At 40.2% G+C, this 16806-nt stretch overlaps 1 protein-coding gene across 2 annotated transcripts in view; it reads right to left on the bottom strand.

The window, feature by feature from the left end:
• CCNYL1 (cyclin Y like 1) overlaps positions 1 to 16361 on the bottom strand; it is a 36839-nt gene extending 20478 nt beyond the window's left edge. The window contains exons 1-3 of one of the 2 annotated variants that reach the window (XM_032354597.1): positions 15749 to 16361; positions 4752 to 4826; positions 3026 to 3060 (exon numbers count right to left, since the gene is read on the bottom strand). In XM_032354597.1, the coding sequence (XP_032210488.1) occupies positions 3026 to 3060; positions 4752 to 4826; positions 15749 to 15974 (336 nt within the window). In that variant the 5' untranslated portion in view covers positions 15975 to 16361. The remainder of the gene's footprint in view (positions 1 to 3025; positions 3061 to 4751; positions 4827 to 15748) is intronic. The other variant, XM_032354596.1, reaches the window with a different exon arrangement.
• Positions 16362 to 16806: the final 445 nt, after the last annotated feature.

The following is a 16806-nucleotide window of genomic DNA, read 5'->3' as shown; positions in this document are numbered from 1 at the left end:
ATATATTTTGGCTTGCCTTTGAAAATATTAGTGTGAAACATTTAAAAATTTTAATTAGATGTAGTCTTACAGCCATATGGGGGGTTAGTGAATCAGCAACTTACAGTGTACTGGCTAGATCCAACCAAAGATACACTGAACACTTCCCTATCAGTTCAGGCCTACTTTTCAGTATTCAGTAAGATCTAGTATTCAACTAGAGGGTGGCAGAATTAAGCCAATGAACAATGCCTGGATATACCAAGCTATAATTATTTATTAGCTTAAAATTAGCCGAGATTTAAAGACAATTGTCTTTTATGGTTAAAGGCTTACCATCACTGGCTTACAGCCTCAATAAACAACACTGACAAGCACAGGGTCATAAAAAGCAAATACTTAAAAAATCAAATAGCAAAAAACAGCAGTATTGGCAGTTTAGTGTTCATAGATATTTCAGTTGTTACTAGAATAGACAGAGACAAAGGCAGTGTTTATTTTCACTCATTGAGCACTAACGGAATAGGTGGACTTTTATAATCTTTACAACAAAGGTTATTTCACACACTTAGGATTCAATGGCAAAGACTAAAAAATAATCACACTTAGAAGTCTAGGAAATCACAATCCAAGCCTTACCATCAAAGGCCAAGTACCTGTTGAAATCCAGGCCCCAGCCACTGACCTGCCCATTGTGCCTACTGCTAAAGTTCACTTGTGGGTCTCTCATTTTCACAGCACAAGTTGTCTTTTTCACAAGACAACTTTAAAATGTCCAACACTATGCATTAATGAAAACTGCTTCATCTATGTTGTGCATTAATGGGACAATATGACAGGGTGTGTGGTCTGAATTCTTAATCCAGGCATTAGGAGAAAAGTGTTGTATGCTAATTATGAGGATAACTGGAAAATACTGCCTGAATTAGTATCATTAATTATACTGAATTAAAACTTTAAACTTAAATATATACTTTCAAAACACGTTCTAAGTTTGACTTAAAAACATGGCGGACTGATCACAAATCTACTTCCTCTCCTTTCAGAGGATATATACAACACAGGATAAATAGCAGGTGCTTTTTAACGTTTGAAAGGTGAAAAGACCAAAGGAGTGGCGACTGACACGGCAGAACAGAAAAGCACAGAGGCTGGAACGGCAACAAGAAAGCCAGTTTGTCTTACAGAACCCAAGGCAGGCTCAGAATTCAGAGACTCAGCCCCCAGACGCCCACAGTGAGGCCCATCCGTGAACAAGTCCTGCTCACGCATAGTACTTCCAGTGAGATCACAGACACGGGCAGAGACCACTCCATATTTGAGAGAAGCCTCTGACAAATAAGAGAGATCAGAACGGGAAAAGAAATTGATGGGAATGATAAAATTAAGAAGCAAATGAAAAGTGCAAAAATTCTTAAAAACCCTAAGATGAGAAAACGCATTCATGAAAGAACCAGATGCTATAAATAACGAGAGACTATAAGAGAACTCTATAAATTAAAAATAAGATAGATAAAGCTCAGTATTCAATAGGAGAAGGGTTAGAGCATAAAGTCAAGGAAGTCCCCAGGAAGTAGGACAACAAGACAAAATGGAAAATAGGAAAAAAATTAGAGATCTGTGCGGGAATACTGGTTCAAGAGGTCCAACATCTGAATAACACACACACACACACACACACACACACACACACACAGACACTCATTAGAAAGAGAGATGGTCTGCAGACTTACTTGCCCCAACAAAATGAAAAGGTCCATATCAAACCATATTATGAAATTTCAGAATCTCAGGGATAGAGAAGGTACTAGAAGGTTTCAGAGAAAGAAGGGATGGGGGAACAATGACTAAAATTGGTAATGTACAATGTATCATACAATGTCAACAGATTTATGAGCAACACTTTAAATGAGAAGACAATAAAGAAATGTCTATAGAACTGCAAAAATTAATTTCTATAGAATTCTATACTTTATCAAATATCAAATAGTTTCAGAGAAGCTAGATCTCTAAAAACTTCTGCCTATTCCCAGAAAAATGTGCTCCAGTAAAACAAGGGCCTGTAACAAGACAAGGGGAAACAGAGAATCTAGGACATAGGGGATCCAACACAGGACAGCAGTTATGTGAGATCCCAGATGACTTCAAGGAGATATACCAGGAAAACAGACACAGAGCCAACCTAGTGAAAACCAGTCTACTCTACTGGAATAGAACAACAAAAGCCAGTCTCCAAGAAAAAAACAGAACAGATGTGTTTTAGTAAACGAAAAATATTTCTGATGGACATGTGACAACTGTTACAACATTTGGGGGGAAAATTAGCTATTAGAAAATCAGCAAGTGAATAGTGTCAGGAAATTAATTCCACACAAAAAAGGAAGAACGTGAAAGCAGAAAGACCCGCCAGGGAGCTCCTCACAGCATTTGGCCGTGTGAGATCATGTTGGCTAGGAAAATGGGGCCCGGATTACCCTGGAGAAGTGCAGAAGTGCTCAGGTCTCAGAAATACTCAAGACAAAGAATGAGGTGTATACAGGAGAAGGCACAGGCAGAGAACTACATGGCTCAGCAGGGAACAACATTTGCACAGTCATAACAACATACACTTTGATTCTGATAAAAACCGTGATGCAGGTTGAGGGACTAGCGGCAGGGGCAAAAAGGCCATGGTGAAGGACGAAGCTAAGCTTGCATCTGGCACAATAGGAAGTTGAGAGTGCTAAAAATTAACGTAGTTATTACATTTTTGTTACTTTGGTTAAAAAATAAGATTAAAAAATGAAGGCAGAACTTTATACCATAGCTATGTTACTGAAATTTAAGTTAAATGTCAGAACCCTTAAAAAATGGGCACTACTAAGCCAAAGACTTTCTAGAATACGTTTGGTAACGAGGAAAATAGAAGAGATTTCGGAAAATCTACAAAAAGAGGTCCTTACAGGGCTAACAGTATGGGATCCATTATATTTTTGGGGAATAATGACATACATACTTTTAATTCAAACTATTAATTTCTTACTTAACTTTTCAACTGTTTACTTACATGGTTTAAATGGTTGCTCTTCCTCTTTTCTCGCACTAAGAATAAAAAAAATTAACTGATCAATTCTGATACAAATGCCACAGAAAAGTAAAAGTAGTTGCTACTCATCTGACAGATTACCAATGCACAAAATGAGGTGAAATTCCATTTTAAAAATATAATTTCCAACAAAATTTATAATTTAAATTACCTAGCAAGACGAATCCTATAAAATAAAATCTAAAAACTTAGTTTTACTTTTTGACCTAACAGATTTTCTGTGTCAGGTACAAACAAAAGGCTCCCCATGTACAAAAGAAAAGGACAAAGCAAACTAGGCCAGGTGAAAATTTAACTAATAAAAATGATTACCTGTTGAATATCTGAACCACTACATAGTATTTTCTAATTCTATATTTATATACAACTTACTTTAATTACCAGGATCCGACAGCTCTAAGAATCAGTTTCTGGCCAGGCACTAATTTCTAGATACATCAGTATTCTGGAAGCATCCTAAAGCACTTATTGGTGATCTACTAGAATACCTTGCTAAAAAAATAAATGGGCCATTACACAACTGGAAAGTATCTATCTTAAATTTATATTTTGATAAGTGTGTTAACCTAACCGATTGTTATCTACAGCACACAAAATCACTTTGCTCTAAAAAAGACTAGACGAAGAATAAAAGCTCCAATGAGGGTCTTGGACCCCATTTTTTGTTTGTTCGTTTCCCACACTGCCTCCTTTAATGTGGGGTGACATCATAGGCACACATTCCTTATGACTCAGGAGAAAGAGACATGAGAAAGCTTTGCTTTTACTGTCTCCACACACTGTCTCTACATGTGGAAGAAACAGAGAAATACAGCAATCCTAACCAGAAGTGATCTGCTTAAGTCAGGCTATGTACATACTCTATGAAAATGCAGGTTAAAATCCCCCATTTTTTATCGTGCCGCATACTTCAAATATTATGGAGCCCTCACTTTTTAAATTCCTGCTGTCATAATCATCTGAAAAACTTGGTCATGTATGGTCTTAGTTCGAATAAAAAAGGATTTAACATTACATTAAGGAAAATAAGCATGCAAGCAGGAGTGCTAAAACTCTACAGTTCTGATTCTCATCATACATCAAGGACACAGGCAATGTATACTAGTCTCTAACCTTCTAGGAAACCCCACAGGCCATGTTTGTTCCCATGTATCTGGGCACACCACTACATTAGGATGAGAAAATTTTGAATAGCTCAGAAGTTCTGAGTAGAATAAATGTGGATATGAGATAGGCTTGTTGGTTGAGGCTGGTGTAAAATGGGGCCAGAATCACAGATTTAATCCCCGTAAGTTAACAAACTTTTTTTTTTTTTTTTAATTTGTTAAATGAAAACTTAACTGGGGCCTAAATCCTATCACTCATCTTGAAAACCGTTGTTCTTTGGAGTCAGGGGTTAAAGGACAAGGCAGTACGGAGAATCAGACAATATCTAAAGCATGTGGTCACAAGTGATAAGTTGATAAAAGTTGGTAAAAGAGGTGGCAAAATGTGTACACAGAGTCTCCGTTCCTGCTAGCTAAATCCGTAACAAGGAAAGGAGAATATATCATCAGATATCATAATAAGAAATGAATACATGAAAGAGTGAAACACTTAAACCAACGTACAAGCTCTTTTAGGGGCTTTCTATAATACACAAAACAAAAACAATCTTTTTCTCAGAGGGGGAAAAACACTGTCTTACCATCCGTTTGAGATTTGCTCAGGAAAATTGTGCTTGCCCTTGGATGGTCAGAAGGGTTTGATTCCAAAGCTAACTCTGTATAGGAAGAAGAGAAAAAGGTGTGACAATTTGAGTAGAAAAATACATGATTTTAAAAATAGCTACGCATCAATTTTAATCACTTAGCAGTGTTGGGAAGAGTTTTTAGTAATGACAAAAAGCCAGTTTCAGTAAAGGCAACAATATAAAATTATACTGGGAAACTGCAAAATTGTAGAATCTCTTCACATATGTGGAATAAAACCAAGCTGTGTCTTAAACTTTTTTTTAACCTGCACCTAAATAATCTATGCAACTTTTGGATGGAATTTTATTTGTGCCTTCCCCCTCCTACTTAACTATTAAAAATCCTGTCACCACCCTTTAAGCTGATATTACTGGCATATTCCAGAAACAGTCTCAAAAAGCAAGTTATGTTGTGGCTATTACTGTCAGATACCAGCTCAATATACCAAATATGTCAAAACCAAACAAGTTGCTTTTGGCAAGCAAATATTCTTTAGACAATCAAATAGCTAATTCTAACTCCATTCAACAAATGAACTCATTTAGTTTGCTGTGGTTTATATGGGGGACTATCCACCATGGCAGATTTTTAAAAAACTGTATGAAAGTTCAATGTTCTATTCTACAGGTACACTTCCATAATAGCAAGTAATTTTTAACTTTTGCTCTCAATTTCCAAAGTAAAACTCCTGCTTCCTCCATCCATGCTGCATGATTAATTTGGGGTTTCAATAAGAGTACTTTTTGGGCCAGATCATGGGGCTACTTGTAAAAAATTTTGTCTATACCTATGTAAAGGTATGTCTGCCTGTAGTCCACACCTTGTACCAAGGTGGGAAATTCTCTATTTACACAAGAATACAAAGCAGGTACTTGAACTTTCATAAAAGAGGGTTTGCCACTATATGTGATAATAAAATTATCATTTAAAAAAAAAGTGAAACACCTCTGGTGTGTCTAAGATTCCAAACAAAATGGTTTCTGCATTTCCTCAAGATGTTTAGTGACAGTCTGATAAGCAAAGCAGTCTGAGCAAGAACTAGGAAATGCAGAAATAGGTTTTTGTCTGGTTGCATATAATCTTTGTTCTTTTTAAGCTCTGTTAGCTCTGAAATATATTTTTGGGCTACTTCACTGTTTTTGACAAGACAGTCTGATACTTCTATCAAACAAATGACTTTCATATTGCAACAACCTTTGTTAAGAACCACTCAAAATTCTCTGAAAAAAAAAAAAAAAAACAAAAAACACCATATGACACTCCTCAGCAAGGTCCATCCCAAAGTACTTAGCCAATCGTGTAAGAAACCGGACCAAGATCCTGAGAGAGTAATGGATAAGTCTAGTATTCCCCAAACCACATAACAATTGTTCTGTTTTTTAAAGGCGTGTTGGCAGTCTAATAGAAAATAGTATCCCTGGCTTCCCTGGCTCTTAGAGAATCAAAATGTCCCTTAAAACCTAATCAGTCTTGGGACGCCTGGGTGGCTCAGGTCATGATCTCAGGGTCCTGGGATCGAGTCCCTCATTAGGCTTCCTGCTCAGCGGGGAGCCTGCTTCCTCCTCTCTCTCTGCCTGCCTCTCTACTTGTGATCTCTCTCTCTCAAATAAATAAATAAAATCTTAAAAAAAAACCAAAAAACTAATCAGTCTTGTCCCACATCAGGCTCCTCGCTCAGCAGGGAGCTTGCTTCTCTCTGCCTCTGCCTGACAGTGCTCTCTCTCGGACAAAATAAAATCTTAAAAAAAAAAAAAAATCAGTCATATAGTGAATAATGTCTAATTCAGCATTTCACAAACTTATCTACCTAGAATCATTTTTTCCTCCAATAGAATCTTTCACAATCACCATTTCGGACTTCTTGGTTTAACAGGAATCTGAACCATCCATTTTAATGGTACTGCCAGCACTAGAAATTTACATAGCTAAACATAGCTTTGTTCTTCATGGAAATTCCTTCACTGAATTTGAAGTCTGTTTGACTGCTTTTGGAGAAACTATTCTATTCAACATTTTTATGTAAAAGAACCATACATAAAAATTAAACTTTTTTTCCACATATTTGAAAAATAAGACAATGTTAGTTATTTGGAAAATCAATGAATTCAGCTGTGCTCAAAGTGACAAAGACTTTCACGGCTGCCTCTAACCTAAGGCTTTCGAAAGCGTTCATGACCAACTTCTTACAAAAAAAAAAAAGTAAATATATCACATGTGAATCTAGAAAATAAGCAGAAATGTTTGTAGAAATAAACATACTACCTATCAGTGCCTATGGCACAAAAGAAGTTTAATTAACACTTTTCAGTGGGAATTCTAGGGATCTCTCTCTCTCTCTCTCTCACACACACACACACACACACACACACACACACACCTTCCCAAACCAAGATATGCTACTAAGGATCTAAATATTAAAAATCAAGAGGCCTTGGGTAAAAGAAATATCAATATGCAGAAAAAGTACAAAATGAGCCCAAGTGATAAGAAGGAAATTGGCACTGCCCCTACTCCATTTAGGCTGGGCCAGCTACTGCTGCCCTGGGACTTCCCAAGAACCACTGAGAGAGGCAGAGCTGGGGCGCCTGGGTGGCTCAGTTGGTTAGGCATTTGACTCCCTAATTTCAGCTCAGGTCTTGATCTCAGGGTCATGAGACTGAGCTCTGCTTCAGGCTCCCCATTCAGCACAGTGTCTGCTTGAGATTCTCTCTCCCTCTCCCTTTGCCCCTCCCCCCACTCACGCTGTTTCTATACATAAATAAATACTTTTTTAAAAAGAGAGAGGAAAAAAAAAAAAAGAGGCAGAGCTGTAGATTCTTGGCTACTGTCTGGAGCTTCCCCAGGCTTCCTTTGCCATCACGGGGGGTAGGGGAGGGTTGAGCATGATGGAAGCCTTTCTAGGATGTATCAACAGAGGAGAGCAGAACTGAGAAAGGCCATTTAATTCCTGGGTCAAGTAGTAACCAATTTACTCCATGAACTCTGGTTATAGAAGCAATATATATATTTTTTAATTTTTAGATATTAACTTGTAAATGAAAGAGACTAGGTTAATCAGAAGTACTGAGGATCACATTATAGGTGCAAACAGTTAAAGTCATTTGCTCCTTCCTTTAACAAATATCCTATCATGAACAAAAATTTGCAAGAACCAAAATAATACTTTGTTTAAAAATTACTTAACTCACAACCATTACCTTGTTACTTACCCTTAAAAAAATAGCTCCATTTATGTCCTACTTTTTTCCTGACAAGCAATCTCAACCCCATTCGAATATATTTACTATTTAATGGATACACAATGGCCTACCAAGTGTTATTCCCATACTTTAGTCAATCACATATTTTTAGGGTTCAGGTTGCTTACAAACATCTATTCTTATGAGGAAAATCTTCATATACATAGTTTTTTGTCTATCTCCTTAGGAAAGATCTCCAAAATGGGATGACTAGACCATAAGGTTAAATAGTTGTCATGACTCAATGTATAATACAAAGCTGCTTTCTTATTAAAAAGGTGGGAGCATTCTAGTGTGTAATGCTATCAACTGTACCAGTTTTCACTCCCACCCTGACTTCTGATACCTGAAAGAAAAAAATTCCTACTGATATAAATGAAGAAGTTCACTGTCTCTAATTTGCACTTCTGATTATACAATTTAACTATTTCACCCATAGTTAACAGTATTATTTCCACTTTGGTGAGATGCCTATCACATGTATGTATTATATGTACTATAATTACAAGGACCCTAAAATGTTCTCAGTTTGTATGAGGTTTTCAGAAAATAATAATCTTCTGTCTCTAGCCTATGACAATTTCTATATAACTTGCACTTTTTGCTAATGACAAAAACTACATTGCTATTTTATAGAATGGATACTTAAGCCTTTAGATATTAAACTCAGATGCGCACACACACAGTATTTCTGCACTGTCCTTTACTGTTTTCTCAAGAACCTAAGACAACTGAACTACCCTATTTGCTCTATGAAAGAGAAAGACTGCCAACCATTAAGCGAAGCGTTACCACCTCCCACCAACATGCACATAGGCATGTGTGCACACACAGTGGTTTAGAGAGATGGCATGAAATTACTGTACATCTTGTATGTGACTCTATCCCAAAATTACTTTTTTGGAAACCTCTAAGAATGTTTTAACCTAAGAGAAATACTCCTGAGTTCATGATTAGAAGCTATGATTCAAATTGTATTTTAAGACCCATCACTTTTTTTAAAAAATCAATTTAAATTGCAACTTAACTTGACAGCATGACAGGTTAATGTAGGAAAGTAGGACTTCAAAAAAAAAAATTAAACTTGGATCTTAACGTAAATACAGAGGAAATCTATAAAACTATTGACATCCAATATTGCTTTCCCCCAATCAAAGATTCTACCAGTTATAAGATGCAGAGATGTTAAAAATGTGAAAATACAAGCAACTTAGAATAAATGAAATGCATTATTAAAGGCCAAATGTGTAAAATTATGCAACTATAAGTGTAGTAAATGATTTTTCCTTGTCAAAATATTAGGGAAAGAAGGAAGTGACCAAGAAAGTGTCAAAGCAGTGTGTTCCACAAGGAGATTGTTTCAATATATTGATTTCAATATATTCCAATTAAATAGAAGATGTCAGCAGTTTTTCTGGGCCAGCTGCTGGGCACCTGTTCACTTAAGGCTTCCGGCACCTACTGAACTATGCTGTCATCCTTACACCGTACCGTGCTCATTTTATGGCCCATTAACACAAATATCTCAAGTCTTAAAATTACCCTGATTTTATCCCTGAGTCCACACCTTCCAGGTAATTCCTAATTCTTCTGCTTCCTACCTCTGGCTTCTAAACCACTTCTGTACCTGAATCTACCTTGGTTCTCAGTCCTGCCATTTCGTAGTGAAGTACGTCTTTTTTCCGTTACACACTTCTAAGGAGTATTTTTGCTCAGTTTCTTGAATGTCAGAGAACATTTCTGGGCTGCGAGTTACCTTTATTTCATTTCACACTGGGCAATGTTAATATTTTAATTCTAAAACCTAAGTACTTTAACACACACACACAAACGGTAAGGGAAAATAGTAGTATCCAAAGTAGCCCACATGATAAATCATTCAATAAATTCTACCACAGTATGCCATATATCTGTGATTTATATCCCTGATCTATCATCTCATTTTCAAAACTTGAACAACTCAGTTTATACCCCTCAGAGCCCATCTTCTCATGTGTAAAACATTTAATTTTTATACTATGTAACACAGAGCATTGTTCGTGAGGATGGAAAGAAATGCAAGAGCCATCTATGTTAACATATAAAGCACAATAAATGACCAAAAAAAGCTTTCACAAGCGAACTCAGAAGCAAAAACTGAACATTCAGCATTTCATTGTAAAGTGCATGAAATGTCCACTCTTTACTCTCAGCCAATATCACCTCAAGCGAATATGTGCTTTGGCGAACACTAAAGGGAAAGGACTCAAAGTCACACAAGCATTAAGAATTTCTCAGTGATTTTGGTTTAAATATCTAGTTCTCCTGCTTCTGTCATGCAGATCACTGTGTGTCCTCTCCTTGCTTCTTCCATGTAATGTAACCTAGAGATCACTGCACAGCAGTGAGGACCTTGCTCTTCTTTACAGCTGCGTAGCTCTCCACTATGTGGAGGTACCAGTTGATTTTACCAGCTTCTTACTGGACACTTAATAGTTATTTCTAATACTCTGCTCTTGAAAATATTGCAACATAAACTGTGTGAATATGTGATTTCATACTTGTGGGGTATATCTTCAGAATAAATTCCTCGGGGTAGGACTTCTGGGTTAAATCTATCTGCAATGTTGTGAGATTGGGCCGATTTCCCCTTTATGGGGTCAGACCATTTTGCATTTCCAACAGCAAAGTACGAATGTAACTGTTTCTTCACAGTCTCACCAAAGAATGTGGTATCAGTGGATTTTCTCCCAATAGGAGAGAAACTACAGTATAGCTTTATTTTGCATTTCCCCTGTGCATGAAGACACGTTTAAGGGTCATCTGCATTTCTTGTTCTGTGGCTTGCGCTTCATATCTTTGTTGTAAGTCACTCTGTATTTTAGGCCTGTATTGTTTTTCAGTTCAGTCTCCTCTTGCCTCCCACCTGAACTACTGGAACCAGACTTCTACCTGGTCTCCCTGCTTCCATCCAGGCCTATGTTACACATGCTCACACAGTGGCTAGTCTTGTTTGTTTGTTTTTAAAGAATTAATGTCATTCCCCTTTATATAATCCTCCAAAAGTTTCCCATTACAACTAAACTAAGATCTCAATTTTTTGTGAAGCCCCAGTATTCTAAAGGTCTGAATCTACCACGTTCCTGCTGGCATCCCTCTCACCCTGCGGCTTCCATCCCGGTGTCTTCCTGTCTTTGCCTGCACCAGCATATTCCCACGTGAGGAAGTGATCGGAAGCATCTTCTCCCATATCCTCCCATAGCTCCGTCTCACTTTAAGGGCTGTACACTTGTCACTTGAAAGCAGCAGTCTTACACCACTTCGTGTAAACCTGGCCTCCTCCAATCCCTGACCTTCTTTCACCACTTCACTATCTGAGGTTCTTTCAATATTCATGTGCTGTCTAACCCTAGGTTCCTCTAGCATCTAAGAAGTTAAGGTTATAGGCTTTGCCCTGTTTATGTCTGTCCTGCATCTGGAACAATGCCTAAAAAAATCTCTGTTTCAGTGTGCCCAAATCCAGTTAAGCTTCTCCCAATTTCCCCAACTAAGATTTCTTCTAATGCTTCTTTGGAGAAGTCATCTTAGACCGGCATGACTTTCAGATCTCTTGGAGTAGTAGTTATTTCGAATTAAAGACACAAGACAGTCTACAAAGAACCACAAAAATCTCAAGGAGGAATTCTAACATCCAGTGAAAAACCAACAATAACTTCAATTTGGTATAAGAACATTTAATGTTAAAGTACTTTACCTACAAAAAGACCAAGACACAAGACAAAGAATACCATCTGAATTCTCAAGTACAATGCAGCAGTTTTTATCCGTGTCCCCAGAATAAAGCATGATAATGGGATTGTGTTCTATTTTACTATAAGAGATGCCCAACCATAAAGGGTAGGTAAATGAGTGGTGCTCCAACCATTCAAAGATACACTAAACAGTTATTAAAAGGCATGTGGTAGAGCTATGTGCAGCTCCATGGAAATATATCCTGAGTGCTCTCTGGGGGTCGAGCACAGTTCCAGGAACTTTATGTCATTATTTCTCTTTAAAACAAAAAGCTATATGGAGGGATCGAGTCCTGTATAGGGCTCTCTGCTCCTCGGGGAGCCTGCATCCTCCTCTCTCTCTGCCTGCCTGCCTACTTGTGATCTGTCTGTCAAATATTATAAATTTAAAAAAAAATAATAAAGCTATAAAGTGGCACATGAAGTTATCTCATTTTTGTAAAATTAACAAAATAAAATTAACAAATGTTTATATACATATGAAAGGTTTAGGAATAAGAAACACTAAAACATTAATAAAAGTTCTGGATATTCTAAGTGAATGACTTTTTTGTATATATATATATATATATATATATTTAAGATTTTATTTGACAGAAATCACAAGTAGGCAGAGAGGCAGGCTGAGAGAGAGGGGGAAGCAGGCTTCCTGCTGAGCGGGAAGCCCGACCCCAGGACCCTGGGATCATGACCTGAGCTGAAGGCAGAGGCTTTAACCCACTGAGCCACCCAGGTGCCCCTTTTTTGTATTTTCTAAATATTTTACAGCAAATGCCTATTGTCATAAAAAAAAAAATAATTTGTTTACAATAGCTATTGGAAAGAGGAAAGCTGTGTTGCTCAGAGGTTTTTCCACATCAGATTGACAATTCTTTCCTCACTCACTCTTCAGGGGAAGGGGGAAGAAGGGGTCACTTGAGAGAGAACTTTTGGCCAGCCAATTAGTGAAGACTGTAAGGTTGGAACATAAAAGGCTGTATGAAAAGTTGATAAGTAATATAAGCTCGGATAATAGGACTTTACTGTCTTATTTAGTGTTATTGATACTACCACCAGTTATTGTGGATCCACTGTTAGATAAAGGTAAGGTAGTAGAAAAATTCTTTTGAGTCTATCTGAAATCTACACTAGGTTCTTAGGAATATCTCTTTGAAATGGCTTGCAAATGTTTCAATGTTAAACTTCAATGTTTCAATGTTAAATGTTGAAATGTTTCAGAAAAACAAGGCACAACATTATTTATGGAGGTTTCTGTCTAAGAAAGGAACCAATTAAATACTTCATCATGGAAAAGCCAAAATGTTCTCTATTTAAGTAGTTATTTCTTAGTTCCCCTGTAAAAACTGTCTGAAATAGAGACATTAAAAGCAAACTTTCAATGTGCCTGCACTTCATAGTTGGTGTTCTGACCCTGTTTCTATGGAAACCTAATAGGCAAATGCTGAAATTGAGGGTTCTCTTATCATTTTATTGAACATCAAAGAAAATTAAGACAAACTAAAATGAATTTTAACTATGTTAAATATAAAAGGTAAATTGTATATTCACGAACTTTTTTTTTTTTTTTAACTTTTCTGGTTTAACACTCCTTATAGTCCTATGCTTAATACTGGGTAACTTACCTTATCAGCTTTTCTTACTGTTCCTCTGTCCAGGGAATTCTTGGCTTTAATTCGAGATCACCAGAACAAACTCTTTTAAATGCATCAACCCGTTTACCCGACTGGTTAATCTAGGCTATATCATGACTTCTTTTAGTCTTATCTACTGTAATAATTACAGACATGGAAGGGAGAGGTAAAGTTGCTTCTGAATTGCGAACAAGAAACTCTGAATGGAAATCATCAAGCTAAGCGGAGACAGGCCTATCGCATGGATAAATAATAACAGAAGCATTCTAAAGAGGTTTTTAGGCACCCCAAGAACTGAGTGGCAATCCATCCCTTCCATGTCAGTTTCTTCTGTTCAGCTGCTATGTTACAGTCATTGCCCATCTCAGAATCTCTCCTCCATCAGCAATGCAGGGAGAACACACGCATGCCCTTATGTGTAGTTGGAAGGGCCAAATCAGACAGCCATGAAGATGTGTCACAAAATCTTCAAAGAATTATTAAAAGGTCCAAATTTGGTCTCTCTTCCAACACTACCCATCTACTAACTACTTTGACAAATCACTCAGAGGCTTGCTTACCTTACAGCACCAAGAAGAGCGGAAGTTTTCACAAGTATTTACATGCTTTGTGTTTAAAAGTACAATGAACTCACATAATTTGCTCATTCTTTTACAACACTTCAATATTCTGAAAAAGCAGTGCTTTCCAGTTACAAAGCCATACCCATCATATGGGTAAATCCACAGGCTTAATTATTATAACTCAAATTAATAGCCCACCTAAAGTTTACATAGAAAAAGAACTAGACATTTCCCCTAGGAAATAATGAAATAAGCTGGGGCACTCAAATGAAACAAATGGGCTAATGGGGCTTTAACATCTTTATGATACAATGTTTTCTACTTCAAAGGATATAAGACTTCATTAAAGAGCCAGGCAGTTACTCAGAATTATCTTTACCTAGTCATCCCTTTCCAAAATTGCAGAGGCAAAAATCAAACATTTCCTCTTTACCCTCCCCCCTCCCCCAACCGTTTAGTCAGAACTTTTACCCCAACATTCTTAAAGTTGAACACGATTCTATAGACAGGAGCGGGGGAGGAAGGAAAGAGAGATTTGGAGACATTCTTGTGCAAGATCTGACACTTTTTAAAAAATATATTTTATTTATTTATTTATTTGTTTGTTTGTTTGAATGGGAGAGAGAGAGAGAGAGCGAGCCCACAAGCAGGCGGAGGGGCAGAGGAGGAGGGAGAAACAGACTCACTGCTGAGCAGGGAGCCCGGTGCGAGGCTCCATTCCAAGACTCTGGAATCCTGACCTGAGCCGAAGGCAGACACTTAACCGACTAAGCGACCTTGGCACCCCAGGATGACACACATCTTAATTACCAAACCTTTATATTACAAATTAAGGTCTAAATTTATGGCTTGTTTTTTTTTTTTTTTTCTCTCTCCGGAAACTTTTGACCAATCAATCGTCTCATTAACCACCCGCCTCTCATTTTTAGAACGGGCAACAAGTAAGTGAAGTCTGTTAAGTCACTGAGGTAGGGCTGAAGACCTATTTGGGCCAAAGTGGGAATTAAAAGTAATGGGAACTGCCCGGATTCTCCGTTCGGTATAAAAAGTATTTCTGGTAGCCCTGGCAGTAACGTTCCGCACCGTTCACAGTTATTTCAAGACCCTTCCTCCCATCATTTTCTTCCCGTCCGTCTTCAAATTCTAGAGGAAGGCAGCTTCCACCGAGGCTGCTGAAAACCGCCTACTTAGGAACACCACACGGACTCTCCCAGGCCAGTCTGTACTGTGAATTTCAATAACAGATCCGTAACAATGCGTCTGAACTGTCCCGCGTGTCCAGTGCCTTAACGGGTGGGAGGACGGATACCATCAGGCTCTTACCTGGTTTCTTCGCTTCGGTAAGCACAGGGAGATGAGGTGGACGGGGGATTTACATTTTGGGGAGAGAATATACCAGAAAGTCTTTATAAAAAGTCTTTATAAAAGTCCCCCGAGATGTTAAGTAGACCGACAAACAGGAAGGAGTTGCGCCTGGGGGGGTCTCGGGCCCGGCTGGGAAACGGGAAGAGGGGAAAGAACCGACGTTCGGGTCAGGGAAGAGGGAGAGCAACTGGCCGGACACGACGGGGAAAGAATAAGGGGTGGGGACGCCAGGCAGAGCCAGCCTTGATCCCCGGCGCCCAGCCCTGGGCAAGCCGGCTCCGGGCAGGAAGGCGCCCGAGGCGGCGGCTGCGTCCCGGGGGACCGCCCGAGAGCGGAGAGTGTCGGCCCCCGAGAGGGACGAGAGGTGCCCGCCTCCTCCTTACCTTCAGGCATCTCCCGGTCGCTGATGTGCTGCAGGTGGTGGCCCTCGCCCGCTCCGAAATCCAACTCGGCGGGCTCCGCGGCAGCAGGCGCCGGCGCTACTGCCACCGCGTCCCCGGCCGCAGCCTCGTAGATCTCAGACTCGTAGTCGGGCACCGCCGACCCCTTGCGCCGGCCCAGCTTGGGGCTGGCATTGGGGGACACGCAACAGGTCAGGGTGTTCCCCATGGGGCGCCTCCACTCCTCGACGCCTTCACTCGCCCCCGACTCCGCCGCGCTCAGCAGCTACCCCCTCCCCCAACAATGGCGCGGTCGGCACCGGCAGCCCCGGGCTACGCCGGGGCTGCGCCGCGCATGCAGGCGCGGCCTCGCCCGCTGTCCGATGGTCCGCCCAGCCGCCGGGCCCGGGGCAGGGCTCCGGCCCCGGCCGCACCCCCGCCGCCGCGCCGCTGCCGCCGCCTCCCCCAAGCCAACTAGTCTGTGAGGGCGGTGACCAGCCCGGCTTATTTAAAAGGGGTGGGGACCCGACAAGCGCTGAGACGCGCAGCCACTGCCGGGAGAGAGCGCGGTCGGGGCTCCTCCTCCTTCCGCCGCCACCTCCCGACTGAAGTCCGCTGGCCTGGCTGGCGCCTGCCAACCGGAACGCATTCTGTGGTCACCTGGTTACAAGGGACCAATCACGCCCAGAGTTCCCTCCACGCGCCCGCCTCGGTGCGGTGGCACGTGACTCACAATGCCCCGCCCCCGCCCCGCGGCTGCTCCGCCCCCCGCGCGGCGCGCCTCCGACTCCAGCTCCCATTCATCTCGCGCAGCCGGGAGTTTTCCGGTTCTGCGGGAAGCGCTGCGGGCGTTTGTGGCTCCAAGCTGCCCTGGGTCGGTGGGCTTTACAGAAAGTCTTGTTAGTAAAGAGCCGATGCCGTCAGGAGCTCGGTTGCAGCGGGTCCGACAGCTGACTCATGGGATGCATTGGTCGCCGAACTTAGTTCCCCCCGAGTTGTTGACCGTTTTCGTAACCAGACGCCCCTCTCTTGCCCCCCAAGTTTCAGTTTTCGCCTGCCAC

This window comes from Mustela erminea, chromosome 8 (assembly GCF_009829155.1).
Source record: "Mustela erminea isolate mMusErm1 chromosome 8, mMusErm1.Pri, whole genome shotgun sequence".
NCBI classification, from domain to species: Eukaryota; Metazoa; Chordata; class Mammalia; order Carnivora; family Mustelidae; genus Mustela; species Mustela erminea.
This window is presented reverse-complemented; position numbering and strand designations above follow the sequence as displayed.